Raw genomic sequence first — 27,180 nt, forward strand, 5'->3', positions numbered from 1 at the left:
TTATATATATATTATATATATATATTTTGCTGCTTACACTACATTTAAGAGGTACACCTAACTTCCTAATGGAGATCAGTACAGGCCAAAAAACCGTCACTTGACATTTTCTAATTAAAGTTTATAACTGCTTTTGTGAAGAATAAATTTAACTTCTATTCTTGGTGTTTTGTATTTACAGGTGTTACACTGGTAAAGTTCAGTAGTGATAAGGTTGGAAAAAAACAACCTTACATTGTATCAAAGACTGTATTTCTGCAAAATGCCTGTGCAATGTTAAATTACAAGTTGATTCAGTAAGTAGATGTCAGAACCTACCTGGAAGTAGTGTGGTACACAAGGTATTCAAAAATGTCAACACTAGAATTGCCTCAGTGCTTCATATGAAATTAGCCCGGCCTACATTTGGATCTATAACTAAGGTACAGTGAAAGAATTGTTTTATAGCCAGTACTGGATGCTATAATCCTATTTTGTAGATTGGGCCTATAGATGCACCTGTTAAGCTTGGTATCCTGTGAAACTGTTATTTTCAGAGTAGACTTACTTTCTTATTGTCTTTCAATCAGATTGTCTCTTCTATATTGGAACATTTGTTTTCTAATTTAAAAATTAATATTTTCATAGATACTGTGCAATAAAGTTACAATAGGATGTGGTTTTGCAAATGCTTTAACAGCTGATGAATTTTACATTTGTAAAATTAATATATTGTACTGGTACAGAATAGTTTTAAATTATATATATATACACACACAAAACCTTATATTTTTGTCTCTTCTTTCATTGATTTTTGCACTACCATTATTCACCAAATTTCACAGCTGCACACACTGGATCTACAAGTGTATAGTTGAACTATTCAGAAAGCCTAGGAGTTCCTTGGGAGCATTTAAGTGATTAGGGGGTGCTAAACTGAGCTGAGAATTCAGTATAAAATGTTGTGAAGGGTTCAGATAGCATCCCCAGCTTCATGCTAATTGAGCTATGGTGCTCTTTGACCCTAGTCACCTTAACACTTCAAATAATTCTTTGATTTACCTATTCAAAGAGCTTTGATTTTTTTTTTTTTCCCCTCTCACAAAACATGCTCTTTCCTCGTTTGTTTTTTTGCCTACTAAAGAACTACTTGTTAACAATGTAGTCAAAAGGAAAATCCTGTCCTTTTTGAGCTTTTACTTACCTACCATCACCTACTGTTACTCAAAGGGTACACTTCTTATTTTGCATACTGTAAATAAACCCTACATCTGTCCAATGACTGACAGGTAATGAGGTAATTTTTTTAATCCACTAACAAAGATATGTGACATGACCCAGGGCTATAAGAGCCTACCATGAATATTTCAGAGGATAGCAAGTAATTTTCAGAAAAGGCTTAGCCTTTTTCCTGGGATAATTCTAGGAACACCAACTGAGAAGAGAGTTAAAATCCTTCCTACACATGAAGTTGAACTACACTGATTCCTCAAACTCACTCAATCCAAAAATAAGCCCATTTGCTTTGGACTGTTCTGCACATCAAGTTGTTTTTCTATCCCTAAGTAAACACCAATTGCAAGATTCTGTTTGGTGAAAGAGTACCTGAAAGTTAGGCAGAATGATTTCTTAAGTTCCTACAGTGCTAAAGGTTTACACTCAAATTAGAATTTTAAGGTATCACTAGTCTTATGCCTATTGAAGTGGGGGTGGCAAGACTGTTGTGCATTTAATTTTGAATTGAATGCAGCTTTCCTCTTACTCTATTCATGCTGTAACCCACTTATACATTTTAGATGTTTCATAAATATGCAGACAAAGAAATGCTAGTTGAATTGCTGTACACTTTGAAATCTTGCTGGACATTTTCTATTGGAATTCTTCTAATGTACTGCCTACTGTGGTACCAAGTGGTAACAGTTCAGATGCAGTGGATCTTCCTTTAACAAAAAAAAAAAAAAAAAAAAAAGGCACTCGCAAATTTGGGCCAAAATCATGAAGTTCTGCAACTGCATAAAAGTGAAGCACCCTGCTTGCAGGTATCTACTTCCACAGTTTCTAGGGCAAAGCACTCTTTTCACAACCCTCACAGAAAATTAGACAGGACAAAACAAATTTGTAATTCTATTTAGGTTTGTTAACCCACGTTCATAGCAGTACCAACCCTCATGGCTGTGTTACCTGGAGCTGAAAAGTAGCAAAGTTACTTGCTTCTGAACATGCTTATACTGAATAAAATTGGGGAGGGAAGGAGAACGCTGGCCTGCAGGGTGCCTGCAGCCAATGGTGCTATTTGGAATATCGCATTTGAAGTGACACTGGAAGCCACAGAAAAAGAATGCCAGCCAATTCTGAGCTCTTCTCAATACTAAAACATTTATTACAAGCTTCAATATGAAACTATAACCTTGACACATAAACAAGATCTGTACAAACATGATTATTAAAAAAACCTAGTGATCTTAAGCACTTAAAATTCACCCATGCCTATCATCATGACATCAAGGGTATTAAAATTATAATTTTACGTCCACTGTCTTTTCCATCAGATATTTCTGACATACCTACAGATTCATATTGCAGGAATGCCTTTTCCCAAGAGTTTGAACAGAATCATCTGAATTATGAAAGTAGCATTGTGACTTCAAAACAGAATAACATCTCATTAAAAACAAGCCCCTGGGTTACAATTGAAAAACCTTAATTTTATAGTTAGTATTAGACACCTAGACATAATTGCATACTGTACCAGATGTTATTATGTAACAATTTCCTAGGTAAAATATTTCCTTTCTTCAGGATTTTGCGAGTGTGACAGGAAATCTCAACGACAACCAACAAATTTCTCATTGTATTTTGACAGAGATTCTTTTTTAACAGAAAGTTTAGCATCTTTTTTCTGCTTGAAAATCGGAGAGTTCAGAAAATATGTATCTGTAAATGGATCTCCTCTCCTAAGCTTCCTGGAGGAGGAAAAAAAAAAAAGCAAATGAGTTTCGTTTCCTGCCCCTTCCATTTAAAGTATTTAATTGAACTAGTAAGTTCATTTTTACAGGCACTATTTATTAGTAACATCAGACCTCTCTTTGAATGTTCTATTAAGAACTTTTTTCCAATTTTTAAATAATCTTCTTAAATTCTCCATTTGATGGAGTGCCATGAACTCCATATCAACCTGAAAATAAGACACCTACCCTGCAATACTTGGTTCTTTATAGCTCACAGTAAGAGTACAGCTTCTCTTGCGTTTTGGAGCTGGAGGTCCTTCACCTTCTGGGACAATAGGTGCACTCCCAATGAGGAGTGATGAAGCAGTGTTGGTAACATCACAAAGACTACGAGATGGTTCAAAAGGCTCACCTGGAAAAAAAAAAAAAAAAAAAAGTATGCTGCATCATTAAGACATTTCCAGCAAATACAAATCTTAAAAGGCAATGCCTATGAATGTACTAGACATGAAGTTAACTCTCAACTGTGCCTATTATCTCCATCTTATTCACTCTTACTTTAATGCAAAAATGATCAACTTACAATCTTGTATATTTTAATGGGGGGGGCAGCAAGGGGGGAGGGGGAAAAAAATCACACTGCCTCCCACTGCTTAGTGTTAGTTACTTCACTTCTCTCAATTTGTACTCTTTATCTCCTTTTTCCCCAGCCTTAATACATTTTGAAGCAGATCTAAAAACAGTTACTTTTAAAACTCCTTAGTAATGAACAAAACATATCTATCTTCAATTACCATTTCTGCTGTGAGGAAAAAGAGTTAGAAGAATGAGTGTAATGATTTTTATAATATATTCCAAGTGTATTTATGAAAGAACTTAGATTTAAAAAAAGCTTAAGTCCCTGAAACAATAATGTACCTCAATAAAACATAAAAAAAAAAAAAAAAAAAAGATTACAGACCAATTTTCAAACTTACTAGTAGACTTGTCACTTGATTTATTGCTTTTAGTCTCTTTTTCATTCTGGAGTTTCTGCTCACGCTGTGCCAGACATCTTTTAGATCTTGGTCTTGCATGGATTGGTGATGTATCTTTTTTGCCCATTGAACTTTTCCGTTTTTTTGATTTACTCATATAAGGTACATAGAGGCTATCATCTGAATCTTCTTTATCACTAGGCTCAGCGCTATCAGTTTCAGGTAAATCTTCTTTGTCATCCACACCAGCATCTGTGTCATTAACCTTATTTTGTCGAAAAGGTGTAACATGGACACACTCTTCAAAATGAAAGTCATAAGCATCACTGGAGCCACCCAAGAAATCCAACTTTTCCTTGGAAGTCTCTTTACCCTGTCTTTTCTTTGGTCTTGGTCTGGAAGTATTTTTAGTCCCTTCCAGTTTTCCCTTCTGATGCTTTTCTCTCCTTACTTGAGAGTCTTCTTTTCTTTTACGTTCATGTTGTTTAGAGTCAGATATGTTGCCGGAATTGAACCGGGTAGCTGCAGAATCTACCTGCCTCAACACCAGCTCTGAACCTACCTTGTTTTCATTCAGCTGAGAAATATCTGAACTTGTGTTTTCTACAGTACGTTTCTCTAGACTTTCCTCAAGTCTAATTGCATCCTGTTTAGAAAGCTCTCTTGGTGAATCAGGTGTTTCTGAATGGTCCAAGATACCAGTGCAAAGTTCATCATGAGTTCTCATTTTCGAATGGCGACGCCTGGTGGACACACTTTTTGGTAACATATTACCAAATGGCCTGTCCTCTTCACTTGAGGAAGTATTTTCCAACTGTGATGCTGCATTATCCAGATGAAAATCAGAGGTTTGTCCTTGTAATTGAAGAGGAAAATTCATAATAAGCTAATAGTAACAATCTGGAAAAGTTTTGCTCAATTTTTGAACCTGTCAACAATTAGACTATTAGAATTCTCTCAACAGACTTGTACAACCCAGTATATTGCAACCAAGATAACCTCCGTTTAAGACAGCCTCCAGAGTGCAGTTCTTAAGTATACTACAGCTTGAAGATTTTCCTCCAAACTGCTAAAGTTTGGAAGGGTTCTTCATATTTATTTATTTACAGTCATCCATAAATAAATTATTAATTATAATTTATAAATGAATACAATTAAGTATACATGTACTCATAATAATATTTGTAATGTTTTACATAACATTCTATAGGATTTACAGATAACGTTTATTTTTATTTTTCCAAATATCTTGCTTTGTTAGCAGTCGTTGATTACATAAATGTTAATACACCACTAAGGATGAATTTACTTTGCTGAGCTGTTTGGTAGATAATGAAACTAGACTGCAGGCATACCAAAAATGTTTTCAAAGTCATTCCCCATTTTGCTAGGCATCTTAATTCAAACAGTTTACCTTTTGCTGACGTTAGCATCAAACCTTTACAATAACAAGTGAAAATTACTTCACAATTCCTTCAAAAGCGGTAATTATGCTTTAAACTTATACTCAACACTTTTTTCTTTTTAATTTCAAAATGAAATAATGTCCAATTTCTACTTTAGGTACCTTTGTCTGGAACTATTTTGATTAAAGAAATGGCATTCTCAGATTCCTGGCAGACCTCTAACATAGAACGAGCCTGCTCATTTCCAGCATTATCAGCCTCCATTTCCCTTTGCAGTCCCCGATCATCTCCATTAGCACATGGTGAATGCTTTCTTTAAAAGAAAAGAAAAAAAAATAGGACAATGAATTACTTATATTACATTGGATTTCTTTCCCTTTCCAGTCAGAAGATTTTACTGTAACCCATTTTTCAAACATAACTATGCATTAACAGAAAGTACTTACACAAAACATATTTGTCCTACGGCACCAGAATTATTTTCAAGCACTGAAGACGACACTCTCTGGTTCTGTCAACAAAACAAATCTTACTGTGATGAAACAGCTGAAGCAAGGGTTCACCATATACAAATTTTAGACAGGAGCTAAGTTAACACAGAAGGCCCAAGGAGACCCTTGACTGTTTTTATTTTCATCTTATTTCCTAAAGACATTGCAGTTATCACTGCCCATTCAATTCCTAACTTTTATATTTCCTTTGGAATTTATTGGCCAGTTTCAAGTAAAGTTGAAATTTCAGTCTGTTATCTTCTGAGATCAGCAATACAACCTGATCTTTTCAACACTTGCACAGGCAGCAACCAGCTGGCAAACACACAAAAGTGTTGTGGAATCTCACATACTCAGTTCCAGCAAGTCAACACATACTATCACTAGCCCAATCAAACAGCAAACGCAGGAAGGAACTGTGAGGAAGACACAGGGCACACGAGACGCAAAGCCAAAGAAAATCAGGGTGTCCCATTCACCTCAAGAGAGTCTCAGTGCCACTAGCAACCGCAGTGGTACCCCATCGCATATTGGGAAACGTGAGACCAGTCTTGCATCCAAACTAAAGCTCAGATCTCAAAAATCATGTGCAGGTATGCCGGAGGAAAAGGGGAACAGAGTAAGGGGAATAATTAACAGAAGTCCCCCACATAGAAGAAAAGGTACTTACTACATCTGTAGAACACAGATTCTTTGCTGGGCCAAGGAGATGAACTGAGTCCAGTAAATTCTGAGAAACTTTTGAAATTATCTCATTCAAGGCTAGCAGTCGAGTCTAATGGAGAAAGACGATAAATAATATTTGCTACTGTTATATTCAGCCATCAGCATAATATCCTGTCGCCAGTATTATAGCTAAACACGTATCAGGTATCTTCAACTATGATAAAAGTACTCAGAGCATAGATTTTGCTTACAGAAGAAAGTATAACCAAAAACTATAGTTAACAATCTGATCAGGTTAAAAATACAAAAACCTTGTCCTGTATATCAAGTCAGTTTTTATGAAACATTCAAGTTCATAAAGACATCAGGAGATTATTTAGGGTAGATTCTGATGTTCAGCTTCACTAAATCATAAAGACATTATTAAAAATACCTCAACATATCCTTGTGCTTGCTCAAATCTAAGTTTTCGCTGTAAATCAAACATCTGAACCTTCAGACCTTGATACTGTTCCCTTAAATGAAGGATGGTAGTTTGGGCTTCCCTCAGTTTGAGCTTTTCTTCTTGCAGTGCCAGAGCTAGAGCTCTGTTATTTGCTTGGATACTCTTCATTTGCATGGAGCTGTTGGCTGTAACAAGAAAGTGAGTATCTCAAACTAGTTATATATAAAAAAAAAAGTTTATGAAAATTGTGATTTAAGATATTTAAGCATCTTACTTGCTATTTTGCACTTTACATTCGAGATTTGGTTAATTTTACCCAACCTTATCCATTTCTGATTTCTCTTCTCTTTCATTCGTTCTTTTATATCATCCAGACTGTCTTTGAAGGGCTTTTTCAAGTATTCAGCCATCTTCTACCTTTAGAAACATAAAGGGCAAATAACCCAGTAAGCAGGTGTAATATGATGCTCCCCAACACCATGGAAAGTGCACGCACAGAAAAGCAACAAAAGAGTTCATGGTGTTTTTTTTAGCTTTTATGTGTGCACACATAAAGGAGACCAACAAATACAGGAAACGCACAGAAACGGCCGTTTTCAATTCAATTTTGGCCGAATCGCTATGGCCACGATCACTGACTATTCCCGAAGCACGTCCGAGTAGAAGAGTGGGCTGAGGTCTCCACAGGGAGCAGGGAGGGGGGCACTCTTGGGTCACCGAGGGGGCGGCAGTAGACTGCAGCCATCAGTGGGGCCTTCGCCGGGAGAAAGCAGGAGACCACCGTGAGGGCAGCCGGCACCCAGCTCTTTCACTCGGGCAGCAAAACCTCCGCACCCCCACCCTGCCCCTCTGCGGGGGACGGCGACCGGCCAGCGGCCTCTCCTCGGAAAGGCGTTGCCTCGAGAGGCGCCTCCCACGCGCGGCCGCGGCTGCCCGCGCCCCGACGGAGGCGATCCCGCCCCGGCCACCCCCGAGCCGTTCCCGGCCGCGGCCCAGCCGCCCGCCCTTGCCCCACCGAGGGGAGCCCCGCGGCCGGAGACCCCCCCTTCCCCCCGGAGGGGCGGGGGGCGCCACCGGCCGGAGCCCCGGCTTGCCTGGCGATGGCGGCGATGGCGGCAGCGGAGCGGCCTCGCGCGCGGCCGGGCGGTTGACGGGGGCGGCCGCTTCCCGCCGTTCAAAACCCGCCGCGGCGCCCTCGCATTGGCAGGAAGCGGGGAGCGGCGCGCGACGTCACAGCGCGGCAGCCGCCCCCATCCGGGTCTTTGGCCCCAGCCTGGCCCCGCCCCCTGGGCGCGGCCCCGGCCTGGCCCGCGCAGCCGCAATTGTGGGGGACTGGCGTTGAGGAGCCATTTCCTCTTCAGCGGCGGCTGCTGAGGGGCTGCACGGGGTGGGGGTGGCCGTTACCGCTCGCACAAGGAGCGGCCGGTTTGCGCGGGCTGACGGGCCGGCCCTCCCCGCACACGGGCCGCGCTCAGTTGCTTACGCGGTTATGCTGCCAGTGTGGGAAACGGAGGCAAAGCAACAGCTGCCTTATTAAACAGTTAAGTTAGAGGAGTAAAAAAACCCATTCATCTTAACTATTTAACCATCAGAAATCGCCTGTTGCAGCGGATACCAAGATAAGCTTTTTCCAGACTTCTGGGTCATGCTGCACATGAGCTAGTTCTAAACCATGTCATCTTTTGAAATGAAAACACTGTGGTAGAGTTAAACCACTCAAAACAGCGTTTAATTGCTAGTTGTCCTCCGGTCACAGTTTGGGCAGAAGATAGTGTGCACAGCTTGGAAAAGGTCATTTGTTTCCAGTTGCCAAAAGGAACTCATCTGGTGGACAAATGTAATCAACTTAATTTCAAACACTTAAGAAAGAAACCATAGCAATAATAAGTGATCATGAAAATTGATACCATGTGAGTTTACACCTGGAAAGGCCATTAAGTGGAAGATAAAGTTTATAGTTTTACTTGCAACCTGCTATTGAAGGAAGCCTCAATTGCGGAGTGTCAAGCTTGAAGGCAGGTACCAGGGAACTGTTTCACCTCACTGAAAGAAAAAAAAAAAACAGCTGACTGTCTTCTTCAGTTATGTTGTTTTGTAACACTGGAGTAGCTCATTAGTATATGCTTAAGCTTACAGGGCACAGACTGCTGAATTTAGATTAATTTCTGCTTTGTAACAGAAGAAATAACTAAGCTAGAACTTACTAATCATGGACTAATTGGTGTTCTTATATCTCAGAAATGAGTATCTTCAAGCTACTGTGTGGTTTTTTTTCTAAAAGCTCTTTTTACCTGATTGATTTTACTCATTACAACTTGGGTATGGTGTGGCAAGCTGATTTAAAACTGGAAAAGCTAATAGACTAATAGATAATGAAATGAAGCCATAGTCTGTGTTACATATACATTTAGCCTTACTCACTTTGTGGAAGAATTTGTGGGTCTTCTTAAATTTTGTTTCTTTAGTTCAGAATAGCTGCTTTGTCTATGTAGCTTTTGCAGTTGTGTAAATAAACATCATTTAACTTACAGACAGTAGATACTGTTGGGGTTGGGTTTCCTTTCAGTAGATAAGTTGCTCTGCAGGCCTATTTCCTTATGCAGTGTGAAGACCCCATTTTGAGACATGAGATAATGCCCGAAAGAATCATGATCTTAGTATCCAGCATTAAAGGTTCTGAGCAAATTAAATACATTAGATACATTAAACACATTTTTCAGTTTGTAGTGTCACAACGCCAAAACAACACAATTTTAGTTTCTCTTTACGTCTTTTTGCTCATCTCTGTCTGCTTGCCTCATCTACCAAAACCTACCAACCCTCCTGACCCCCAAACTAACCTCCTAAAACCAAGCAAAAAATCCCACAGGTTTGGGGCCCAGGGGCATGGGGAGCAGGGTGTGGAGTACTGGATATTAAAAATAAAATAAATACTACTCTTTTGAGACTGTACAATTATGCTCATATCAGCTTTCCTACAGACCTCTATCTCTTACAGGCAATAATTAGGCATGCTCCTTCACACAACAGCAACTAACAACCTCATCTGGACCCTTACAAACAGTTCTCTCTAAACATTATATAAAATTATCTAATTAAAATCAGCTTTCTATTTTCTCCAGCTAAATACCTAAGTACTTATTCTAATCAAAAGTAATACCTATTCTTACAAGCTTTTCCTCACCTGTAGCTAACACGTTTTGCATTTGGCCAGCTAGCAATTAGTGATTTGCAGCAACGCTGGTAAGGTCTTCTGGCCATTAGTTATTCATTTGCTTGACACAAATATGCTGATTGTAATTAAATGAGCTGTGCTTTGATAGAGAACGAATGCTTTCCTCATTGCTATCCAAGGCCTAGTGTTGATTACTTATTCTTTTTTTTTTTTTCCTGAGTATACCTATATCAAGGTTAAATAAGCTCTTGTCACCTTTTTATTTCTATCACAGAGTTGGAGATGTTTCTGCAGTTTAGCTTTTGTTTTTAAATGTATAATTTCTGTATTCCAATGATCTTCTCTTCCTTTTAGCTGTTACCTAGTTGTACTCTTTTCTACATTACTCATATCTCAATATATTTGTCTTTCTATTAGTTTTATTTGTGGGTTACTTCTTCTGTATTATTTTGCACAATTTATAATATGGGATTCCAGGTAATGAACTTTCCAGCTCAACTGACTCTGTGCTGTCAATTGTTTTACAATTTCGTATTTTTCTCTTTGAAGATTGGTGCTATGATCTGTGTCTGAGGTTCCCTGGATTAGTTTATTTCAAATGGGTGTAATCAAGTGGCAAAACAGCTGCTACTGTGACTGGAGTTGGTGGAGTATTGCAAGTGCTTTCATCTTAGGCTTGATCTGACTTACATTAAATCACAGAACTGCATCATGTAATCACATTAAATTAAGGGAGTCAGGACTGTGATTTTTGTGAACGTTCTAGATACTTCTCATCACAGTTTAGGTCCGAGTGTGGCGTTACATGCTTTTATGCAACGCATTTTGCTAGCAGTGTATGTAAAGGGCTTGTAAGTCAGAAAGCTGTTGCTTTTCTCATCTAAGCAAGCAGTCAAGTATAAAATATCTTATGTGATGTTAATTGCTTTGATTGCTACCAGAATCAAAGTCTTCAAGTAAATGGATTTTTAACATTTTTAGTGGACACTTAAGAGAGGTATTCATAATCCAGTCTTTACTTGAAAATGGTTTAAAGATTCTTACCGATTTCAATAACTGGTGCAACTTGTATGGTTTTGTAAGGTCAGATGATTAGGCTCCCTGTATCTACTATTAGACTTGGTTTTTGGTGATACCCATTAATCATGTAGGAGTGACCAGGGCAGAAGGGCAACAATAGTCTGGTGATTCATAGCATGCTTTTGTTGATCCCGGCAGCTGGGTAGCCTCCAAAAACCCAACTAAGATACCCTACCTCAGCTTCAATTCCCTTATGGCCAGGTCTGCAGTGACAGTGTAAAAGTATCAGAGTACATCAGCTAGATCAGGATAGTGGATATGACCCATCTTTCACTACTGTGAAAACAAGATATAAGGGTTAGAAACTCCACTGTACGCAACAAAGTGCGTACTGTCAGGATGAAACGTACTGTTATGTGAAATCTCAAATATAATTTATACTGCAAAGTGTCCTCTGTGTTTTCATCCTTGGTTAGAAGTGGCTCTTGCACACTACCAGTGTTTCCCTTTTTTAGATGGAGGGTGATGCTAGTCAGTGAGTAGCACACAGACCTCTCATACGCCAGTCACCTTTGGAGTTTTGGAAGATCATTTTACCTCTTACGGCTTGCTGACTCTCGTTTGTCCTCGTTTCCTGTGACTTGCACGCTTCACTCATTCTACCTCACAGTGCTTTTCTGCTTGACTATCGGATGATTCATTTGTGAACTGCCTTCAAACTCTTCAGTTCTAATCAATTTTGAGTAGGACATATGCAGCTAGCCTCAGCTGGAAGTGTCGTTCAGGAATTTAGAAGTATTTGATGTTTGAGAGCGTCAGGGACTATAAAATGGTGACGTACACCCTGCCCTCCTTCCCGCCCACCATACACTCCAGAAAACAGAAAAAGCAGCAAATGTTTTTTGGAGGAAGCTGGCATAGCCTTACCTGAGCAAAAAGTTCTACTAACTTCACCAAGTTTGGCTAAAAATCCTGTAGAAATAACGCCCTGAAAAGATTTTGACAACCAGCCACTTGATATTTATCCTTCAGCAAGGTTAAAAAGAATCGTGAGCATCATCTAGGTGTCATTATATTTTTATATATGCCTATATGTTCTACTTCTTTAATATTTCAGAAAGATTTATTAAGTAAGGCCCCATAAGCTGCTACAGTGCAGACCAGTTCTATTTTGGATTATGTTATTAATGGTGCCTTCTGTGTTCTTCCAAGATTTTCATGGGCACTTTCTGGTAAGAATATATGTTTCTCTTTCTCTAAAATACTTCATTTTGCTTACACTTAACACACAATAAAAGGAAAACAAACATGAATTGACTGTAGTGTGAGACAACATGTGTTTCATTAAGCTAAAATTAATGAGCTGTAAGTCATCGTAGCCACATTAATTGTATTAGTGTCTTTTTGATGTACATATATATTCTAAAATGTTTTCAATTATTCATCTGTTTAATATAAATAAGTAATCAAAAGTTTAATAAGCATCTTGATCTCTTGATGAGAGAAATTCCAGAGAAGAAAATACATGCAGTGATTATTATATAGGTCAGATTCAGCTGTCCACTCTACTACAGACATAATTTGTTATAAATACTGCAATATACGCTAGTCTAACTTGCCGTAAAATCTTTCCTTTTAGTTACAGGGGAAGTCTAAACTCCCAGAAGGATATCTTAATCCCATGGCACTGTTATAAACCTATAATTACCAATTTGAAACCTTGATACTGTACAAGTATAATGAGCAAAGGAAGAAGCATGAGTCCGTAAAATGTATAGCAACATTTAACTTTTTTTTTCCAATTTTTCCATTGAGTATATGTTTTAATTTCAATATACCATCTGTCAGTTGACTAGATCCTGACTGTTTTCATTATGCAGCAGTTACAGAGCATGCAGTCAAATACAAAACAACCCCTCCCCTCCCTGCCTAGTTTCTCTACCCCTAAGAAGCTCATACTACTCCCAGCTCCAACATTACTGAAGCAAGACCTGTCGTCACTGGTTCTCGGTTGCCAGGTAGTTTTAGTAAGTAAATGGCAACATTACTTGTATGAATCCTCTGTGTGTGTGGTAGCTGTTAAATGGGATGTTTACCAACAAAACTGTTTTTTTTATAGTGTTTATACAAATATGTGGTTGTCCACTAGTATTCACCATTTTTTTCCTGATGAGTAAATAGCTCAAAGACACTAGTAGAACAGTGTCATAAAGAGACAAAAATTTCCTGTTTTATCTGCATGGTGGATCTTGATGATGATAGTATAATGGAAAAAAACTCGTACGCAGGTACAACAGAGTATCTTAGTGTAGCTATTGAAATGATAATACGTGTCATAATCTGAGAGATGAATATTAACTATATAATGAATACGTGCAGAAACCTTGGATTCTGGTGCAGCGGAGTTCCAGCCGCTTCCTGCTCTCCTTGCTACTCTTATGTCGGTGGAGATGCTCTTGATTTATGTGGACAAATCTGGGATTAGAACTGATATATTTCCTTTACCTTTCTGTTTGAGCATGAGGATTCTATATGTACACATTAAATACAAATATTTTTTTGAGGCCTCATGCCAGCAGGTACTGTACAATCCTTCCAAGTAAAGCCCAGTGAAGGGCAGGAAGAATTAATAACAGTGCTCTGCATGCACATTGGCCAGAGCGTGCTGGCATCAGGCCAGGAACACATATCTAGATAACCAGCTCTGCTTCTGGATCAGAATATTGGGTTAAGGTGGATTTTTCTGAAGTGTGGAAAAGCAATTTTCCTTCCTCCTGGGGTTCTATTGCCACAGTCAACTCTCAGAAGTTTGGGTCATAGGTGAATGACTTCCAAAGAGCTAATCGCTGTTCACAGGTAAAAGACATGGACACAAATTGTCGTTTTGTTCTCTCACAACAGGTCCTCCGCAAGCACTTTTTAATGACTTCAGCTCACTGCAGAGAACAATGGAGAGAAGATAAGGTATAATTTATTATTAAGGAAATACAAGGAGAGCGAATGCTGTTACCCAGTAGTAGCCCATTTAGTTCTACTCTGGGTGCTCTGCCTATGTTAAAACAAGCAGGGCTTTTTATTACTTACACACTTTGTGGGAAATGCTATGGATAATATCAAACAGGAAGTAGAGCCCAAACTGCGTGGCTGGAACTGACAAAGCAATATACCCCAACCTACATTCAGAGTTTCTGTTGATAGTGTATCTCAGCCCACACTAAAGCTGCCGATTCTTCATCAGAAATGAGAGGTCTGGGAAACTACCCCTCCTGAACATCAACCTAAATAATAGCTATATAGCCAAAATGACAATGTAAGGTTTAAAGTGGTTTGTAAGGGTTGGGGGTGGTTTTGTTTCTACAGCATAGCCTGCCACTAACATTCTGATGTTTATTTGAATGTTTGAAGCAAACCTGTCACCAGAGAAGGCTGCAAGTGGCATAGCAGTGGTAAAGAGATATGGAAAGGCAGCTGAACTGTAGCTGATGTGAACTTCAAACATGACAAGATTTTGATTGACAGAAAATCTGAATAGTAACAGAATTGTCCAAGCTCTGTGTTATCTTTGCACTTTTCTGTTTGTACTCGTCTTTCTCTCTCCTCTACCTTTTATCATTCTGTTATCTTATTTTGCAACTCTTATAGTTTTCAGTGTTACAGCTTTTCATTCCTTGCAATTTCATCTTTTTCTGTCATTTCGGAGTACTCTACCTCGATTTTATTGCAGAAATCAGAATGATATCAATATTGCTATTTTATATTTGTATGCAGATAACAATAGCTGTAGTAGGGACTAGAGATTATATTCAGAAAGAGGAAATGCAGAAGCAGAATGTTGAAAAACAGGGTTTGTTTCCTAATGGCTGTTCTGTTGTTCTTATAGTTTATTTTGTTTGACTCAGGAAATATGTTAAAATTTAGGAACATTTGAAAAATGAGATATTGTGACCCAATTTGCTTCAATCTTAGCAATATTTAAATCAATAGGAGCAGAGCATAACAGTTCAGATGATAAAATCCCTGTGAAATGCTCAAATTATATTAAAACAATTTAGGCTATTTTGCCAAAAATTTTGGTGTAAATTCGTATGTTCCCAGGAAGTTTTTCACTGTAGCTGAGCAGTTTCTGGTATAAGCAGGTTGGGAGAAAATCTATTAGAGAACTTTCAAAATCTTCTTGCAAGAAGCAGTTTTGTAGAAAATATATGAAATAAATTAGTATGAGGTAGTAATTTGCTGAGGAATAAGCACAGATCTAAACAGAATACCTTGGAGGACAGTTTCTATGCCTATGATGTCGAAAAAATGAAAGCACAAACACCGAGTCCGCTCAATGTACTGTCACATTCCTGCATTTCTCTCCTGCCATTTTTGTTTTGAAAAAGATAGATGCAGACTCACAGGAGAGTCTGTCGTTTCCTGTTCTGGACTTTCAGATAAAACTACTTATTTCTGGCTTTCCTAGTTTCATTCCTAAGGATACTATTTCTCCTTCACTGGATGTGCTGGCTGCTCATCCAATCAGAAAAAGAAATACAAAGCAGCATGCACATATTATTGGCCAGCTTAGTCCAGCTGAGAAATGGCAGCTAAATTGGGCCTTTTAAAGTTATACGGATATAGAAATGCTGAAGTCAAAAATAGGTGAATGGTACTGCTAGAAGTAATACAGAAGCTCAATGTGCACATCACATTTTATCTGATTGCCTGTAGGCTGAACTACTGCATCTATTTCTTTTTGCCTGGCTACTAACCTATTTTAATTCTGCTAGTTTTATTTAATTTATGAAGTACAAGATTATGCATTCTTTGATAGTAAAGATGACCTCTCAGGCCTCAGCCTGTTGTATTCTGTGGTAAACCAGAGAGTATTTACTTGCAAGGAAGTAGAGATGGCAGTTTGCATTTAGCATATTTTTTTTGCTAAAGACAATATATCTGATATATCTGCTTTGGTATTTATTTATAGTAGTTTCTCTGAAAACTCACTTTGACTTTTTTGCCCTGAATTTTTGCACCAAAGTACAACTTGAATGCAAACTTATCAGCTTATTCACCAAACATTTCAGCTGAGTATTCCTTTCCTTCAATGCAACCTTCAGCACAGATTTTATCAGAGTTTACTCGTTCCTTTTTTTATTTGTCTTGTGTTCTGTCTGCCTATTCCCTTCCTTTCTGCTCCCCAATTAAGCTGTCTTTCCTCAACAGTCAGCTTACAGTTTGGGGTAAATAAGATTTTTAGCCCTAGGTTGAGTGTATTTATATGGGCCAGTGGAATATGACTTTTTTAGTTGTATTCGTTTTCCCACTAACTGATTCTTAATTTGTATTGCAAGTCTGTAACTGAAAATGAATAATGTCCGAGACTGGACAGAATTCTGACTAAGTCTGGGAAAGAAACAATGTGAATTTTTTCCTGCTCTGCAGAGGGATGTTCAAGGAGAATAAGACTCATCCTTTGTTTTTCTTAATATACACAAGATAGATTAAGACAAAACGACAAAGAATCTAAGCAAAAATCGTAGCATCAAGAAGAATCATCTCAATATGGTCTTCAAAAGTAATCTGTTTAGACCCAAAGGTGGTTTTCACTGCTATCTCATTAACAAACCCTGTCCTTCCTTGGAAAATACTGGGATCTAGGACAATAGCAGCCCCGTTGGTCTGCAAAGTCTTGCTCCTGCTTTAGAATGCAGAATGGAATACAGCTATGATGTGGAAATGCCTCAAACATTTATCTTATAATGAGCATCCCTCAAAGACCAAAAATTTATAAACAAGGAAGAAGCCACATTTTTGAAAGTAAAAAGTTGCATTTCTATTTTTCTATAAATAAAAGTTGGGATGACAGAACAGAAATAGATCTATGCACAGTTGTCTTCTTGCCCGCCATGACTTTGCAGGCAGGTCCTGGATTTCAGCTAGTTCTGAGTACCAGCAATTTCTGTGTAGTCCTATCTGGGAAGGTCTTTCCATTCTTCCTGGAATCTGACTGTCTGTCCTTTGCTTGACTCGCTTGTCTGTTCCTTTTTGTGATCCGTCCGACTTTACTCCGCGTTCTCAAGGGAGACAGTTTCCCATTGTCTTCAGGGAGCTTTCACCTCATCCAGTCTTTTCAAAGGAACTTAACATGCAACTGAGAGCACTCAAAACAAGTAGCATCTGTGATACTCTGTATCGCATATACTCCGCTGTAGCTAGGGGGGATGACAGAACTCTCATATTGAAGACATTAACTTCATTTCTAATAGTCTGTACATCCCATGTGTGTGTGTGCAGCTAACTGCACGTGTGCATATCTGTGTGCGTGAATTTGCAATGGTTTCCAATAGCTGCCAACCCATTTTCCCTCTGCTAACAATTCTTTGAAGTAGAACTCTAATGAAAAAAGACAACTTGCTTCAACCTTTTCATCTTCCTCCCGCAATATAACAGAAGTGCAGGTAATAATGATGACACAGGGAATCTTACTGCTTATGGTTAAGTTTCCAGCTGACTAAGGTAGAAGTGATATTCAAAAAGCATCATGATAGTTTCAGCTTTCAGCAATGGTACTTTTTCATGCCCTTGTGTGCTTGCAAAAGATAAGCCCAGGGTCTCTGAGTGGGTTCACAAAGCTGATGCAGATAGCATCCAAAGCAATCTCAGTTTCACGGTCTGACTGCGTGGTTCATCCCTGGCTTTCAACCTTCTCACTCTGGAGTTCCTTAAATACCTTTCCTTTCATTCAAAAATGTGCAGAATAGATACTAGAATAGGCTTCCTCATAACCGCACATCAGCAAGCATCTCCATTTTGTTTTGAGCCTTCCAATACATGTTATTTCAGACCTTTATATTATAGACCACATAGTAAGGTCATTTCTGCACTTTCTCATATCCCCAACAGGCTTTCTATGTTTATGTACCTGCCCAGCATCTGGAAGGCTGCAGAATTAGTTTGAGGGAAATAATTTGTACTCCTGCCTCCCTTCTATTCAACTGCAATTATTTTGATACAATTACAATTAACCTGATAGCCTTCTACAATGAAATAACTGGCTTGGTAGATGAGGGGAGAGCGGTGAATGTTGTCTACCATGACTTCAGTAAGGCTTTTGGCACTGTCTCCCCTAGACAAGCTAATAAAGTACGGGCTAGATGAGCAAACAGTGAGGTGGATTGAAAACTGGCTGAACAGCTGAGTTCAAAGGGTTGTGAACAGCAGTACAAAGTCTAGTTGGGGGCTAGTAACTAGTTGTGTACCCTAGGACTCAATCCTACGTCCAGTATTGTTCAACTTCTTCCTTAGTGATCTGGATAAGGGGGCAGAGTGTACCCTCAGAATTTTACTGGGGATACAAAACTAGCAAGAGTGGCTGATACACCAGAGGGCTGTGCTGCCATTCAGAGGGATCTTAGCAGGCTGGAGAGTTGGGCGGAGAGGAACCTCCTGAAGTTCCACAAAGGCACGTGCAGAGTCCTGCACCTGCGAGGAATAACCCCATGCACCAGTACAGGCTGGGGGCTGACCTGCTGGAAAGCAGCTCTGCCGAGAAGGACCTGGGGGTCCTGGTGGACAGCAAGTTGGACATGAGGCAGCCAATGTGCCCTTGTGGCCAAGGCAGCCAATGGTCTCCTGGGGTGCATTAGGCAGAGCATCACAAGCAAGCTGAGGTAGGTGATCCTCCCCCTCTACTCAGCCCTGGTGAGGCCACATTTAGAGTACTGTGCCCAATTCTGGGCTCCCTGAAACAAGAGTGATATGAAGCTACTGGAGAGAGTCCACTGAAGGGCTACTAAGATGAGGAAGGGACTGGGGCATCTCTCATATGCAAGAAGGCTGAGAGAGCTGGAACTGTTTAGCCTGGAGAAGAGAGGGTTGAGGGGGGATCTCTTCGGTGTGTATAAATATCTAAAGGGAAGGTGTAAAGAAGATGGAACCAGACTCTTCTCCATGGTGTCCAATGAAAAGACAAAAAGCAACGGGTGCAAGCTGAAACACAGCAAGTTCTGAATGAGTATAACAAAAAACTTTTTTACTGTGAGGGTGACTGAGCACTGGAACAGGTTGTCCAGAGAGGTTGTGGAGTCTCCATCCTTGAAAATATTCAAAACCTGACTGGACACAGGCCTGGGCAGCCTGCTCAAGGTGACCCTGCTTGAGCAGGGGGGCTAGATCTCCAGAGGTCCCTTCCAACCCTGATTATTCTGTGATTCTCACAGGTATTACTGTTACAGTTCCTAATAGTGGGCACTTTCGTAAAACAAATTTTCATCATCATCCTATGTAAGTGGGACACACAAGTTTTTTCCAACACTTCAGTGTCTTCACTTACCATCTGTACTACAACAACAACAAAAATTTAAAATATGTGAATTGTTGGAGTTGAAAGCTTTCCAACAAAATCCCAATGTCACTGAATTAGTTTAGTATTTAGTACTCCTTTGTATTACTTTAGCTGCAGTTGTAGGCTGGCAGTCACAGCAATTGTCACTTGGTGGAGCCAGATTACTCTGCAAATTAAATGTACTTTGCAAACAGCTTGCATAAAAGGTCTCAAAGGCAGGTTTTATAAATAGTGCATTGGAGAAAGATAATCAGCAATTGGGGAATTTCAACAAATCCCTGGAGGAATTGGAATTTTTACAGCTTTACGTTTGATTACTCTAGCACAGAAGAATTAAAGGCCTTGCTGGCTGAGGCAAAGGCTATTCATTTTGCTGGAATAAAATGGAAGTGCAGTGTACATTTGGTAATATACATGCAAACCTGTGAGGAGCAAGTGAGAGCTGTCACTTAGTGGTACAATTTAAAGAAATTCAGACTGTTAATGATAAACTATTAGTTTACACAACATATAACTTTTTTACTGCTACTGGTTTTAATTTCTGCCTTTTTTGTCATTCGTCTCAAGTACTTTTTATTAAATCTAGAAAGGATCCTGGTTTATTTTTAGTGTAGAACACAGAGCATCTTAAGAGGAGAAAAAAAGGAGATAACACCAAACTACAAAAACCTACTTTGCTGGGACTAGCAACTCTTTTCCTAACAATTTATTTCCTTTCTTTTTTGTGCATATATATGGGAAAGTTTAATTAAAGAAGCATTAATAATTGTCAGGGAGCAGCAAGGGCCAGCTGCTCCCTAAAGGAAGGTAAGCTGGGGGGCTGAGGCATAGCAGGGAAAGGCAGGGATCTTGCTGGCCAGGTCCAACCAAAAGTCTAGATCATAAGGCAATATCATGGTGATGAGGTAAGTCTGAGGTCGAGCCAGGAAGTCCACAGATAGGTCAGGATTAGGATCAGGCCCAGTGATCACCTGGCAGGTCTATAGTGGCAAAGCAGGGCCAAGGCCCGGGGCGGTGGGGAAACAGTCTGCGAGTCAGGGTCAATGAGGCCCATGGCCAGGAATGGACATGACTGTGGCTGACCAGCACTCCTCCAGCATAGCTCAGGCAGGGACTGAAGGCCCCAGGGTTAAGCTTAAGTAGAGCTCCTGAGCCCATGGGCGAGGAGTGTAGGCATAGGTCCCATGAGGGGCTGGTGAGGGCCCTTCAGGCCTATTAAGGGTCCTGAAAACAATTAGAAGCTCCTATTGCTGCTGATTCTGTGTTGTATTTACTCAGGGAATTTGGGGTGCTCTCTGCCATCTTGATCTTCAGTGATCAGAGGTTATTAATGACAGTGTATGAGTTCTCTGGCATTTTTTTCTCATTACATAGAGTTTCTTTGCATTGAATTGCTCCAAACCAGAGGGATAAGGCTACATACTTTTGAGATGCTGTATTGACTGGTATATGAATAAAGTCTTACACTTTCCGTATGTTCTTTAGACATGTCAGATCTCATTCATTAGGAATAGACTCTGTCACTTGGCTCCAGGCTCATACTTTTCTTCATAATGTATTTGAAACATGGTGGAGAGAGCTCTTTCCTGGCTGGTGACCCCATGTGCCAGAAGGAGCTGGTTGGCCCAGTTGGGCCAGCTGTTGGTGGGTATATTTGGCAAGCAGGTTAGCAGAATAGGACAGAAGCCACAGCACTGAAGGACTGCAGCTTAGCATTTGCTGGGTAGAGGGGTCTCTTTGAAAAAAATCAAATTAAAAGAGAAAATGCCCAGCGACATAATGTGTGGGTCTGGAATGCTATTGTATGGCTAGTCTCACAGCTCTCTCATGCCCACTTGGAAGTGCATCTCCTTCCATGACCCGCTGGATCAGATGACAGTTGCTATTTTCATGTCCTTGAGATACCGGCAAGCCTGGCAAAGTCAACTTGTAAGTGCTTCTATTCTGTTATACAAAAAAGCGTGCAAGAACAGGAACATCTCATATTACGGCTTCCTAGATTTTACGTATAAAAACATATTAAGGACATTATTAAAAACTACTAAAATTTTCTAAATGATTACCTTTACTCAATTATTTCTGCATAAATCCTGTTCTTTCCAAATGAATGAAAACATACATCATGAAAGCAAACCATGTCTGTAGAATATCTTAAAGTGTTACTGTGGGCAGCAACAAGACTTATATCTTACATATAATTAAAAACTACAGTATTATCCCCCTGCAAGGAAAACAAATGGAAGAAGAGAAAGTTAAATCTGCATACAAGGAACATGATACATTTTATAGAAAGGCAGAATGAAGTTATTGATAAAAAATAACAAAGCCCAAACAGAAGAAATGAGACCACCTGAAATAAAGAAGCAAATTTCCCATGCACAGAAGAGCTTTATTAATGCTGGAAGATGGAATAGGATGGATGGAAATGGAGCGTTGGTTCTCGGTATCCAGAATACCTGGAAAGAGACCCTGTGACAGCATAGGCCATGTGGGAATTAGTATTCTCAGCTAGCAAGTTCATTGTTTTGCTCCCTCTGATGTATGGCTAAGGCTGAGGACAGGGTTAAGCATCTGGGGCTGGGAGGGGAGGAACAGTCCCAGAGTTGGCCCTGGAATCCAGGGAGGCCTACAGTGCTGAAATGCACGCTGGAGGTGTCTGCTGTTTGTCTTGGGCCAGGTTGGGCTCCCACACTTTTGGGGAAAGTTTTTTGTACTGTGGTGACAACTTGAGATTTAAGTTTGGTAAAGGAGGAGGAGATGAGCCATATTTCTGTGTGGGTCTATGCAGCTGCACCTGCCAGAATGGGGCTGGGGATGCAGGCACTCAGGACCTTTTCTGTCTCAATCTCTTGTCTGTCTCTCTCAGGTACAGTAATGGGATGGGGTCAGTATTGTCAAGCCGTAAGGTGGAGCTGGGCTTTGGGTTTAGGTGAGCTCTCCAAGGGGCAGGAGAATTCATGAATGGCTGAGTGCTGCAGAGCCCTGCAGTCAAAGGGGAACTGGGCCAGCACAGTGGGGGCTTTGCAGAGCTCAGGAGCCAAAGAGCTGGTTGCCCTGAGGGGACATGCGTTAGGCCCTGGCAGGAAACCGTGCACCTACCTGGCCTCCCAAGCATGCAGCAGAAGGCAGCCTTGAGTCCTGCCCTCATCCTGACTTTGGGAGTCTTATAACACCTAGGAAGGAACAAAGTGTGGCAGCCACTCCTTTCCCTAACCCAGCACTCCTGTTATTCTTGTTTCTACTGCTTGACTTGACCCTAGACTTTGGACCAGATGTAAATCTTGTTGGCAGCTGACTGGGCCTGCCTGGCCCCAGCAGGACAATAAAGGCGGTTCTTCCAGTCAGTGCGATGCCCTCAGGGTTGTGAAAGAAGTGAGGAAGAATGTCTGCTGCTGAAAACCAGAGCCGTCACCCTAGGCCCAAGACCAGCCTCCTGTGGAGTGGCAAAGTGGGCACTCAGCCAGGGACTGAGAGAAGGGCTTGCTGCTGCCCTTCAGCAGCACTAGCCTGGTATTAGCTTAGCTGTGAGGGACATCCAGATTTATGGCAATGGCTTGGGCAGTAGCAGGCTTCTGAGGTCTGTACTGATCTCTGGAGGGCCTATCTGGTACTTGAAAAAGTGAGAGGACATTTTCTTGTCTTTGTGGCACATCTTCACCATCCTCTTTCAAGCTTTAGGGGGCCACACAAAGCCTAGTATTCCATGGAGTCCCTCAACCTGTGAATTCTTCATATTGGTGGGCTTTTAGCATAGTCACAGAATTTCAGATTTCCCTCATTGAAGGGCAAATCATTTTTTTTAGCGTGGATTGTCCCACATTCCTCTTTTTTTTTGCAGAATGGATCTGTTTGTGTCTTTTTTTCAGAATAATAATAATTTTTATAACCCTAGTGTCAATACTTAGAAATCTCCAATCAGTGAATCCAGTTTAAAGTGAACATTCAGCATTCCTGTTGGACTCCTTTTTTGTTTTTCCTGAAGTATTGTCACATAAACTTATATGTCTTGGAGAAATGACTTTTCAGTTTATTTTTTCAGTAAATTAATCTGTGTTAATATGAGGCCGAAAATTGTATTTGAGTTTAGGAAGTGATATAGTAAAGATCCTGCAAATTTCTTTGATTTAGGATGAGCACATATGTCCCACACTGACATTTCTCTTTTCAAGTTCGTATGGGTAGTGTGGACATTTTAAAAGTAATCTTAAGGGTAGTTTTTGGGCAAGATAATCTGTGGAGCTTCGAGTATTGTTGCATCGGCTGATTCTCGCAACACTGTTTACTTTCAGAGCTTGATTTTTATAATTTTAGATAGGTACAGGAATTTGGAGAAAACTGAGAGTTTGATTAATTCTGGGTTTTATAAGGTACTTAGGGTCAGAAAGAGGATTTAATTTGCTTGTTGAAATACTGGTGATGAATGTTGCTTAGGTTTTATGAAGTTAGGAGGACTGACAGAGTTTTGAGTAGAACTAAGGAACTTGTTTGATCGCTGAATTCTGTATGATTCTTCACCTTATTCTGCGCTGACAAATTGATAAGCATGTCTTGAAATTTGTGTCCTCAGGTATTTAGCTAACAGTTGGCTATTGTTAAAAGTAGTGTTATGTTTAGGTTTTAGTACAGTAGGCACAGTTCCAGAATGTACTCTAGGCTATCCGAGAAAGGACATGGAGATGTTCTTGTTGAAGTGGATACCAGATTTTTACTTTCAGGTAGCCTAGGCTTTGGTAAACAGTAGTTACATCTAAAGTTAAGGTTTTGTAAAGGAGCCTGAAAAACTCAATTTATCATGCAGTTCTTTAGTCCCCCTTATTAGGCTAGAAGGATGGCTAGTGCCGGCTAAGGTCAATATCTTTTTTCCATTTCAGAAGCAGAATGGTGTGAGTGGTCCATACATGAGAGGAGATACCATTTTAGGGTGAGGTGTGAAGTCTTGTATCTGAACAGCAGGAGAGCCTGTTAATGGCTGGATCCTCACAAACTTGCAGAACAGAACATGAGCTGGCCCAGTCAAGAAGGTTGGGGTTAGGGCTGAGTCTAGTCTCAGAAAGACCATGCACAGCCCAGTTTATTGGTAGATGATGCGTTTTCTTTTTGACCAGATTTTGTGGTGGCAGCACTGTAAGCCTGTACTGGAATTTTTTCTGTCATGTAGTTAGATGGCAGCGTTTGTCAATGGTAGGGTGAGTTTTAGGACTTAGTTTGCGTTTAGTGCTGAATCCTCAAAGCCTTTGGAACTAGGTTGCGGAGTTATTCTTATAGGTGGGAATGCTACATATTAAACTGGGGAATTGATAAAGGTCACCTGGCACTGGTTAAGGCTTATCTCTTCATCGATAAAATGATTTTTGATGTTTAACTGTAGCTGGAGTTAAGTTTAGAGTAAAAGGTTGGAAAATAAGATTAGGACTGAGAAGGCTTCCATATGAAAGAAGCAATATAGTATATTGCTATATGCAGAAAGATCCGTGGAGCAAAAATGAGGGTTTTAGGGGTGAATGATTGTTCAGAACAAATAGCTGTTGTTCAGCCATAATGATGAGAACAGTTAAGGTTGGCATTATGTTTCCAAATAGTGAAGGCTGTGGACCTTTTTTTTTTTTTTAATTGATGGCTTTATTGCTTTTTTTATATACAGCTTTGTTGACACCCTGGCAATTTGCCTGCAATTTTACCCCTTTTTCTTAGGATAAGCAGTATTTTAATTAGCTCAGGTGACACAGGGAGTGTGACCTGCATGAGCAGGGGATACAAATTTTTAGTTCCTTCCTTTTTATGAATTTCTGCTGTTCTTTTGTGATACCAGTTGAACAGCTGTATTTAACTCTGGCAACAATGGAGTGTTCTCCTCAGCTGGAGGATTTTAAAAGTTCATTAATTTAATTTATTCTGCATTTCGAGAGATTTGCATTGTCATTGGAATACTAACACTTACTTGTTCTTCTTCATTTTTTTCAAGCTGAGTTGGAGATTTGCAAATACAATCCCTGATATAATATATTTTCTAATTGGAACGCCTAGTTTTTCTCATTCTGTATAAGCTACTTGATTTTCTATGCTCTTATGTCTATTCTATTTATTGCTCTTTTCTTTTTTACTATTTTCCCTGTGGTTTTGCATCCTCAGGGAATTTTGCCTCTTACTGAACACATCTTCACCCAGGTTAAAAGGGAGAGACAGTCAATCAGAAAGTAAATCCCCACTCTCTGAAAACACAGTAAGCACCATCTGTAGTTCAATTAAACTCAACACTTGAATAGTTCACAAGAGAACCCACACTTGTGTACATACATTAATCAAATCCATTTTCAAATGTAGAAGTATTATAACAAATAAATCGATTTTCATATGTAGAAGTATTCCAAATTCTGAATTAATAGCTTGGACAATAAAGTGTGGGCTAGAGATATGTGATGGCAGTTGAAATTAATTAAACATTCTCAGCCTAAAGTTTACATTTAGGGTGAGCTTAGTTTAAATTTAGGGTGAGCTTACTGACATGCACATTGAACAAGGTATGCTGAAGGAACCTAAAACAAAAGGTTTTTTACACAATGAAATGCTGATAAGCAATTCTGAGTAATGCAAGCAATTAAGCTGTTCAAATTGTTTGATGTGTACATATTTTGAAAATACAGAAAAAGGTATTTTAGCTTTTGTCTTTTTTTCCAGGATGTGAGGGGACAAGCAAGTAGAAGGAAGTCCATTTCTATAGGTATTCTTAAATCAGCATTAATAGCATTGTAAAGAAAGTTATATTTGTACTATTGAGATTAAAGTTCCACAGAATATCTGCTTGCTTTTCTTAATTCTATGCGTGTTAGGAATAATTCCCAAGGAACACTGATGTCTTAATGTATACTTAGGACAGCTTTTCAATATCTATATAACTAAAGATATGTGTTTAAGTTCCACTGATTTCATGTTAATGACACAATTATGTGCTGCCCTGATCATGGGACTGTATTAAATGTGCACCAGATCCCTACTAAATAGCACTTTTGCTAAAAAAGGGTCTGTGGAAAATACAGACCATGTCAGGTTAGAACCATGGGAAGATGAATCTCAGGACAAGAGCTGAAAATACTTTGAATAAAGCAGAGTGTGAGCTTGATTCTGAAATGGCTTTGGATTTATACACATGTAACTGAAACGATACGAAAAGCTTATTCTAGCAAACTCAATAGGAGTGGTTGGTAAAGAGATTTAGAAAAGAAGTACTTAATCCATTGACTCCATCACAGAATTGTTTATGTTCTTACCACCTCAGGTTGTGTTTTTTTGTTTTTTGGGGTTTTTTTTATGAGTAATCTGAATCTGAAAACAGGCAAATGAAAGAAACAATTTAAACTTTTATTGAAAACTGTCCCTGTTTTTTCCAATCTGAAATTAAGAAAAATGTCAATCTAGCCAAAAGTTTGAAGTTGGTGAAAACAGAGGGAGAACATTTCATAGTTTCCTCTCTTTCTAGTATAATATTAATTAAATCTGATCTGAATATATTTGAAACAAGATGAGGGTTACCATGCTGATTTCTACGCAGAACCTGTTTCAAATGAAGCATAACTGCCACTTGCTATGAATATTTTTTTGGAAACTATTTTTGTCATGCAATGACTAGTTGTCAAACTCTACATTGAACTTATTTTGGGAAAACCTCACACAAAGAAACATGAAGATGAACAAATAGGTGTAGTCCCAAACCAGAACAATCAAAGTTCATAAACTACATTGGGATAAGGTC

The 27,180-nt window shown here is 39.5% G+C and overlaps 1 protein-coding gene across 8 annotated transcripts; it reads right to left on the reverse strand.

The window, feature by feature from the left end:
* Positions 1-2,336: 2,336 nt before the first annotated feature.
* SGO1 (shugoshin 1) lies at positions 2,337-8,173 on the reverse strand. Of its 8 annotated transcripts, XM_068935400.1 has the most exons (10): positions 7,928-8,014; positions 7,495-7,666; positions 7,187-7,329; positions 6,901-7,097; positions 6,472-6,576; positions 5,757-5,821; positions 5,472-5,623; positions 3,905-4,759; positions 3,174-3,339; positions 2,337-2,942 (listed from the first exon to the last, which is right to left on the reverse strand). In XM_068935400.1, the coding sequence occupies exons 3-10, from the start codon at positions 7,320-7,322 to the stop codon at positions 2,804-2,806; spliced, it is 1,815 nt and encodes a 604-aa protein (XP_068791501.1). In that variant the 5' UTR covers positions 7,323-7,329; positions 7,495-7,666; positions 7,928-8,014; the 3' UTR covers positions 2,337-2,803. The 8 variants fall into 8 exon arrangements, with proteins under 8 accessions (XP_068791501.1, XP_068791506.1, XP_068791499.1 ...); XM_068935405.1 differs by lacking the exon at positions 7,495-7,666 and having other exon boundaries at positions 7,234-7,329; positions 8,007-8,173; XM_068935398.1 differs by lacking the exon at positions 7,495-7,666 and having other exon boundaries at positions 8,007-8,164.
* Positions 8,174-27,180: the final 19,007 nt, after the last annotated feature.

The sequence above is a fragment of the Struthio camelus genome, chromosome 2 (assembly GCF_040807025.1).
Source record: "Struthio camelus isolate bStrCam1 chromosome 2, bStrCam1.hap1, whole genome shotgun sequence".
Classification (NCBI taxonomy): domain Eukaryota; kingdom Metazoa; phylum Chordata; class Aves; order Struthioniformes; family Struthionidae; genus Struthio; species Struthio camelus.

Excerpts from the sequence above, each read along its gene's own strand:
- SGO1 (XM_068935398.1), bottom strand. The coding sequence starts at position 7,322 with ATGGCTGAATACTTGAAAAAGCCCTTCAAAGACAGTCTGGATGATATA. Across the intron at positions 5,822-6,471 it reads ATCTGTGTTCTACAGATGTA|AACCAGAGAGTGTCGTCTTC; the intron begins GTAAGTACCTTT and ends TTTTGTTGACAG. Across the intron at positions 4,760-5,471 it reads CAAAATAGTTCCAGACAAAG|GACAAACCTCTGATTTTCAT; the intron begins GTACCTAAAGTA and ends TTCAATTACAAG.